We start from the raw sequence: 8,459 nt of genomic DNA, 5'->3' as shown, positions 1-8,459 counted from the left end.
TAAGCTAGCATAGGTTTGTTTTTCGTCTGGTGAGCGTTTCATCAGATAACAGACAGAGAAGCTGGGTGGCAGGAATTTGGGTTTTATCCATGCTTTTGTTGTGTGGTTGCAGTGTAACAGAGCTGAGCAAGTGGACACTTGTGTGAGTGCTGCTGCTGAATGCAGTTTTGTTAGCTTCTTCTCAAGGTCTAGCTCTTCTGATGTATCATGGGGAGAGATGAATCTGAAGAGCTACAGACCTAAGGACAAGAACTGAGCTTGTGACTCTATTGTGATATTCTTATTAGTTATGAAGACCTAAAACACAGCAATGGCGGGGATTTGGATGAACTGCTTCCAAAGCAGGGTGTAATGGAAATGGGCTGAAACAGCAGTATGTTAAACGTGCTGTATCCCATTTTGTGGCACTTACCAGTCCATGTTCAACATGGTAAGCCTCCCTCATGTGAGTCAGGGCCTCAAAGACTTGCTTGCCTTTGCTGGGATGGCAGGTGAGCATTTTGCAGAATGGGAGGGAAACGAGGGCCTATCCCTTGCCGCTAGTTGTTGGCTGCTCTGTGGTTTTGGTCATCTGTGCAGCAGAGATGCTCTTGCTGCTTAGGAATTTGAACCACAGATGTGGGTGTGTAGGATGGAAGCCATGTGTCAGAGCTCCTGCATGGCCAGCTGTGAGCCACAGCTGCCCTTAGCTGTACATGTTGAACCTTTCCCAGATGACGCATGCAGTTCAATGCTCACTGCCACCTTTCACAAGCCTGTGTTCAGCTACAGGATGCTCCTGTGGCTCTGATTCCTGCCCATACCTTTCCAAATTAGAATTCAACCCTACTCCTCACCCTCCCTCTATGCTACAAGTCTCCCCAACAGGTGTCCATACTTACCAGCCCCAAATCCTATTCTTATGTGCTGCCCTGTGCTTGGTTATCTACCTACCCATCAGTTATGCTAGCTGCAAAGGCTGCTGGAATGAGAGGGTTTGGGGATGTGCTGCACCTGGGAGTGTAATTAATGTTTACTTCTCCTGGGGCTTCATGCTCAAAGCAAGGAACACTTTGTCCTCTGCTAGCATGAAATGTTTGTCAACATGACTGACATTTCATATTAAACTGCTCATGTAACTTGTTTCCCCTCAATCTTTCCTCCTTCTCTTTTTTTTCCCCCCACTCTAAGCTTTGGCTAGATCTAGAACCATGAGGGAAAATGAGAGGGTTTTTTGTTTTGTTTTTTTTTTTTGTTATGAATTTATTGAGAAGCAAGAAGAGCACGTAACACATAGCAGAACGATTCACGTATCACTTAAAAGACATTAAAGAATGAAATTCTACATAGACCCTAGAACACTTGAGTGATATGAATCTGGTAAAAGGGCATGGATCACTGGGAAAAATGCATGTTCATACTATGTGGTGTTTGTTCTGTAGTATAACAAAATCTGTACTAGTGGAAGCTCCAGACAGGCTTTGGAGAAGATTGAACATGTTGAGTGCTGTAACTCCATGGTAAGTTGTATGTATGAAAGTAATCTTTAGCCTGTTAGAAATGATACCTCCATAATTTACTTGAGAAAAAAAGAGAAGTTTAGGCTCTTGCCTGTTCTGCCTCATGCTATTTTCATCCCAAGATGAGGATGTTGATATCGGATACTTTCTGCTTGCAGCTGTGTATATTGGAAGGAAAAAGTAGGCTACAGAGTGCATTTAGAGAGAAAATTACCACTAGAGGGTCTAGTCACATCTTGAAAATAGTGAATTATGAAGAGGAATAGCATCAGAACCACCACATGGGGATTATTTCCTTCAGAATCATTGTGGCATGCAAGCAGCTCACTTGGCTTTGACTAACTTTGGTAGTCTGCAGCTCTCCTGAAATTGGCTTGTTGCTAATAATACTCTAAATAATTTTTCACAGTAAGATAGGCACAAGCAACAGTGGCGTGATCTTCATTAGTCAGCTCTGCCGAAATATCATAATCTCCCTGTATGAGACAAACACAAAGCAAGAGATTAGCCCATCAGTAGTTTGACTGCTGTTTCTGTGAGGGAGCCCTCTTCCTAGAAACAGAACAACACTTCTCACATCCAGTTTCCCCAAAACATTTCCTGTCCAAATGTTTCAGAACTGGTAAAGGACTTGCCCATATTTTCTGCCAAAATAATATCAACAGGATGTCAACGCTGACAGCACAAGTTCAAAATTAAAATGGTGTGAGGGGAACAAAATGTTTTGATGCACAAAAATTCATTTCAGATCTGGGTAACTTTTCATGTTTCTTATGAGCAAGCACAATATGGCCTGTGCTGTCAGTAACTGGAAGGGGAAGAGGTGCTCTGTCTGGCACTTCTCTTCCTTGGATCTTATTGTTCAGTGTGTACGCTGTTATCAATACAACATTTATGAGCCAGGGGGATGTGTGTATATAGATGACTCAATCTGTAATGAGTTCTTACATAATAAAACAAGAAGTAGTTTAATTTCAAATTGTGAGTTAAAACTACTAATAATTCTGGTTTTGGGGAGAACTTTTATTGTTGCAGTGCAAAAAATCTCAACCTTAAAGAAACTATGGCTTTTTTGTGTTGGTCAAAACTGTTCTTTTCATACACTTGGAGAAGTAACAGCACTAGGCAGGGGAGGTGACAAAGCTTATTTAACTTCTAAGGAAGAGGGGAACTAGATTTCATTCCCTCTAGATTCCTGGTACTGCAGCATTTATTTGTTTTTTCTGGAGCGTGGAGGGGAGCAAAACCTGGGGTAGAAGAGCTTGGCAGCAGTGGCCTTCTAGCTTTGAACCACAGAAATCTCTTGCCCTGCTCAGAACTCTTCTGGTTCTAGAGTGGAAAGAGGCACAGTTAGAATGAGCTAGGTTTCTTGGCATTTGCCTTTTACCACGGGATTTCTAAAGCAATAAATGGCCTGTGTCCTCACAGAGAGGCTCAAGTTAAGTGTAACATCCAAATTTAAAGAGAGGCCCAATGGCAACATGCTCATGAGAATACAGCCTTGCTATAATTGCTGTGCAAACTGCGCAAATACCCTTCATGAGGCTGCTCTTTGTAATGAGCAGAAGATGATTGCTGCTTGGGATAACTTCTTATTGCTGGCATGGAAGGATGGTGTTATTTGCCTGATTGATTAATTAACAAAAAAGGTTTCCTATTCGCTTTCTCACAAGCATGTTACTTCCCCAAAAGCTTCTAGTTTTATTCATGGAAGGGAGTTTATAATAACTCATTTCCATTGCTCATTAGTGATTTAGATTTTTTTTCTCCTTTAGAACAATTTTTTGCTCATGGGTAGAAATTGTTATTAAAAGAGGATTGTGAACAGTCTTTAGAATTCCTGGCTTCAAATTCAGCTAATCTACCCAGAGCTGGAGTTTTATTGGTCTCTGAATGTTTCTAGGGATTTCCCTTGGTCTAAAGACCTATGCCTTGGTTTGTCTAGAGCCTTGGTATGTTAGATAAAGATGCTCCTGGAACATGATGCTGACTGATATGAGCTTGGGCACTCTGGTGTGAGAGATCAAAAGGCCTTGCTCAACACAGCATCTCTAAGTGTAGCCATTAGGGAAGCAGGCTGGTAAGGGTGGGATAACGGCCTGCATGAGGGGGCTCAGCTCCCTGTGTGAAAGCCTTGGAAAGTAAAGGTTGTGGCTGCTGTTATCACCAAGGGAGGACTGAGACATATGAGAAAGTAGCTGTTATGGAAGGCTCAATCTGCCCAGAAGCCAGATATCCTGTTATCAACTCTGCCAGCCTTGGCAAGCCAGGCTCTCTGGGGCTCATGTCCTTGTTCTATATCCCTGTTCTGATCCTGTCTTCTTTTCTTGCACCTGGACCAATACAGTGCTGAGCAGGCCCCAGACCTCATCTTTGAGGCTCTGACATAGGTTTCATGTCTGCTGTTGACCTGAGAGCTCATGCTGTGCTTCTCTGTGGGAGTAAATCTAAGGAGTGTGTGACTGACCACCTGAACTGTGTTCATTTGCAGTAGTGACTGTGATACTTTCTTCACCATGTTCTCAAACAGATACCTTGATGATCCAGATCTTGCCTTCTCCCCTTCAATCTAGTCTCTTCATGCATGTGGCTAAAACCTCTTTGTTATTTACTGGTCAAATATAGCTTTGTGTTGTGCCCAAGTAAGAGATTCTGGTGCATTAAACGTTTGAGACTTATCTTGCTTTGCAATGTGATTTGTTGACCTTCTAGAAGGAGTCTTAATTCAGTGTGTAGAAGGCTGGTTGTAAAGACCTTCTGTAATGGATGCCCAGGAAATTCAGAGCAGTGCCTAGAGTACTGCCCGTTTTCTCACCTTTCTAAGAAATTATCTTATTATTTTAAGGCTCCCTAAATCCAGAGAAAGTGCTCTTGGCCCAATTAACTTGTGCTTCCAATTGCAACCTAGAAGACCTCTGTGCCTGTATCTAATGCCATATATGCTCAGTGGAACACATACAATTACAATAGCTGACTAAATTACCTTCATAGCTAGTGAGGATGAATGAGCTTCTCCAAATTGTTCAGCTCACTAAGGAGTGAGCTGAATTGCAGCCTTGGTCTCTCAGGAGTCTCCTGGAGCTGCTGCTTTTCTTGCTATTTTAAGAGAAATAGAGGGGGAACCTACTAAAGAACTGTATGGCTGCATGACTTAGTGCTGGCAGAGGGGACCTGCTATCCTAAGAAAACCTGTCTATCTCTGGATAATGCTTTAAGCAAAGCCAACTTAATTTCATATTAAAAAGGATTAGTCATGTAAACACTATCAGATCCAGTGTGCAATCTGGGGGAGCTTGGAATATGCTGATGTGACTGCTGGTACTCTTCTGACTATACCTCATCAGGAAGCCCTTTTGCTTGGGAGAACTTACCTGTGGGATTTCTTTGATTCCCAGTGTGACTGGTCCCTCATAGTAGAGGTGTTCTGAAAAGCAAAAATGGTGGTAGATGGTTAGACATGCAGCACACGAAGGAAAAAAGCAGCTAATTGTAGATGCCTTTTTGTTATAGTGCTTCAAAGTGCTCCATTGACAGGTGTTATGGAACTGCAAAGTGTTCTATACAGTCTTATAACAGTCCTCCTGAGGAAACATCAGGATGTGTGCTGCCTTATGGGGAAAGCAGGGCAGAGCCTGGGCTCAAGGAGAACCTGCAATGCCCTGTCTGAGTGGAGCAGGGTGCATGGCTTTGCACAACCAGGTGGGTGTTCCTATGTCAGCATGAATCCTGCAAATGGGGAAATGAAAGGGAAGGGGGAATTGCCAGACGTAAGTCCTTTAGCATGATCTATTAACTGCCTGCATCTACAATAATTGAATGGTACTGTTTTGGTAACTTTAATTAAAAACAATTTTAGCTGAGTGTTTCTGTAGGTGTGGACTTCTGACTGCTTGCTGAACGTGACTATGAAGTAATAAAAACATGTCTGTCTTGCTGCTGAGGAAGCTTTCACCAAAAAGTTACATGATGTACTAAAGCCATCACAAGTTGTGTTGGTGACTGGAATAGAGCCCAGGAGCTCCAGCTTCCAATCCTCATCTCCCTAACAGCAAGGCATGCTCGCTCTTTGCTGTGGAAGAAAGGGCAACTTTGGCATTAATGGACAGAATTAGCAAGCTGTTCTGCAGTTCCTCCTACTTTTTTCATAGCTTATTGGGCTAAACTGTGCAGACTTGACTGAAAATAAAATTGGTAGATGTTACAGTATTTCAGAATTTCTTGCACAACCTGCCCTCTGCAAGTTGTGGAAAAGTCTAAGAACTGTTTAAGGATTCTCTTTTGTAGGTGTCATGAAACAGTCTTTACTTTGACAGTGACAGAGAAGTGTTTCATCGTGTTTATATGAGTATGTGCTGGCATATTGATGCTTTTCACTTCTAGAGAGTTGTTTCAGTCCAGTCTTGCTGTGCTGGTTTAAATTCTCTCGTGAAAGACTGGACAAAAGGTTTGTAACAATATTTTTGTATCATGTGGTCCATCCCACCATGCAGTAGGTATTTGACTTGGAAAAGAGTCCACAGAAAGTCTTCCTTTCACATGCTATGAAATGTTAGTGCCTTATAACAAACTTGTATGAAAGAATCATGGCTGTAAGAAAGAAATAGGAAAAGAACAGGAGAAACCTGAGACATCAGTATTTGCATTAACGAGGAGTTTGTTAAACTTAGTGCTCTGATGATTCTGGGAGGTGGAAAAGATGTAGAACTTCTCAGTGTTGCCCTGAAAAACCTAATGCCAAAACAGAGAATAGAATGTTTTGGTTTGTAACTCTCAAACTGATCAGCTATGCTGCAGTACTCATTCCTCTCTGCGTCCCTGGCTACTTCACCTGGCCACCAAGAAGTCTTTTCCTTTTCAGAGAGCAGTCACCGTTTCTGCTTGCTTCTGTGCATGAAGCAGAGCCCTGGAGTCTGACACATCCTCACTGCAGAGAGCGGTGACTCAAGAATTTTAAAAATACAGTGCAGCCCACTTCTCAGCTCACAACTTTAATAGAGCCTAAATGGGAGTTAAAGGCATTGCAAACTGCATGATTTGGGTGATGAGTGTCTCCCGTGGGACTTGAGCTGTATGTGTTGATGTGTGTTAAGCCATACTGTAAGCTGCCTCCTCAGGGTGGTGTGGACCATGCAATGTGTCCTCTCTCTCAGTAGAAAGCCTTGTTTGACTGTCTCTCCTTCAGTCAGCTCTAAGCGTAGCAAATCTTGGACGGCAGCAGAGGAGCGTGGAGAGGAACCTGGGCTGTGAACAGTCACCCTTCCCCAAAGACCTTCTACACAGGGACGTGGGGAAAACTCCTCTTGGATCGTGTGGCTCATTAGTCTCACCTACGCTGTCAGAAAGCCATCCAGAATCTAAACATACAGATGCAGCGCTTGAGCTCTGCAAAGCCTATATTTTAAAATGAAGTAGGAGTCGTCAGGCCATAAATTTGCTTCTGAAATGATGGCAATGCTAATCTCTCTCCTTGAGTGTAGGTAGAAGCTATTTTTCCCCCCTACTTTGCTGTGACAAAGTACCAATTACATCAGAGCTAGATAGATGCAGTCTTGGGGCTTTGCTTCAGCCCTCTCTGAGAAGTTTTCCATAATTTCCCTGATGTGTGGTAGTTATGCCTTTGCTCAGTAATTAATGGAATTGCTCTTATGGGCTGTGCTATCTTTTAGTGAGACTCCAACTGTGAAGCTAGATGATGTGTGTCCAGTTTGAGGTCCATATTTGCTGCTTTATGCTTCAGCATTGCCCTTATTTAAGTGCTGTCTAATTGGGAGTCTTGCAGTGGTTCACAGTTAATCATATGGAGCTACTGGAGACAGTCCACTGAAGGTCCACTGACACGATTAAGGGACTGCAACATCTCTTCAAGGAGAAAAGGCTCTGAGGGAGCTGGGACTGTTTAGCTTGAAGAACAGAAGGATTATGGGAGAGCCCATCAATGTGTACAAACACCTAAAGAGAGGATGTAAAGAAGACAGAGCCAGGCTCTTCCAAGTGTTGCCCAGTGACAGGACAAGAGGCAGTAGGCACAAATTGAAGCTCAGTAGATTTCGCCCTACTATAAGGGTGACTGAGCCCTGGCACAGAGCAGAGGTGATGTGGAGTCTCCATCCTTGGATGTATTCAAAACCCCACCTGGACATGTTCCTGGGCAACCAGCTGTAGACAGTCTTGCTTGATGTAGATGGGAGGTGGACTAAATGACCTTCAGAGAGACTTTCCAACCTTGGCTCAACAATAAGGGGGGTGGGGGAAGGACTGTGCTGTTTTGAAAGTATGTCCTGAGAGGAAAGTTTTCATTTTCAGCTAGTTGAGACTTCCCAGGAAATAATATGGATGCATAGATCTGCTGAATCTTATTCATACCACTTCAAATCATGGCAACCTCCTCAGTACCTATGCTGGCTGCATCAGGCTTTTCAAAGCCTGTTCAATGTTCCTCTCACATGAGGACTTCTGCTATAATTCCAGAAGTGTAAACATTCTCCAAGGCTTTAAGGACTGTAGTTTATCACTGCATCCTTCATATACATTTTTCTCCATATATTCATACATTTTTATATTCCTCCATTGAAAGAGGATGAACACATCTGCTGCAGTAAGTGCAACTGTCACAAACACTGAGCCTAGCTCATTGAAAGAATTTTGTGGTTTCTTTGTAGAGCAAACCCAGATGTAGCTGCAAAAAATGTACAGACATTGGGAACGGCATGAAAGTGTATTTTTTTGCAATTAAAAATTCTCATATGTCTTTATTAGTCTGTTGCTAAGTTATGATATCTGTCAAGCATGCTGTCATCAATGACGGGCTTTTAATCCACCTTCTATTTTCGGACTTTTTTCTTAAAGACTTAACTGAAGCTGATTTCAGCAGAGCATGCTGGAAAACATTTCTAGTGTACCACTGATTCAAGGTGATGATATTGTATTTCTTGTAACAGCTTTTCACTGTTGTTTCTACCA

The 8,459-nt window shown here is 42.7% G+C and overlaps 1 protein-coding gene across 1 annotated transcript in view; it reads right to left on the bottom strand.

The window, feature by feature from the left end:
• Positions 1-1,716: 1,716 nt before the first annotated feature.
• Positions 1,717-8,459, bottom strand: part of LY86 (lymphocyte antigen 86) — a 25,746-nt gene continuing 19,003 nt past the window's right edge. The window contains exons 4-5 of the mRNA XM_010010310.1: positions 4,871-4,923; positions 1,717-1,975 (exon numbers count right to left, since the gene is read on the bottom strand). Coding sequence (XP_010008612.1) covers positions 1,880-1,975; positions 4,871-4,923 — 149 coding nt within the window. The 3' untranslated portion in view covers positions 1,717-1,879. The remainder of the gene's footprint in view (positions 1,976-4,870; positions 4,924-8,459) is intronic.

This window comes from Nestor notabilis, unplaced genomic scaffold (genome assembly GCF_000696875.1).
Source record: "Nestor notabilis isolate BGI_N333 unplaced genomic scaffold, ASM69687v1 scaffold4912, whole genome shotgun sequence".
Lineage (NCBI taxonomy): Eukaryota > Metazoa > Chordata > Aves > Psittaciformes > Psittacidae > Nestor > Nestor notabilis.
Note: the sequence above shows the minus strand (reverse complement) of the source record. Positions and strands in the feature narration are given on the sequence as shown.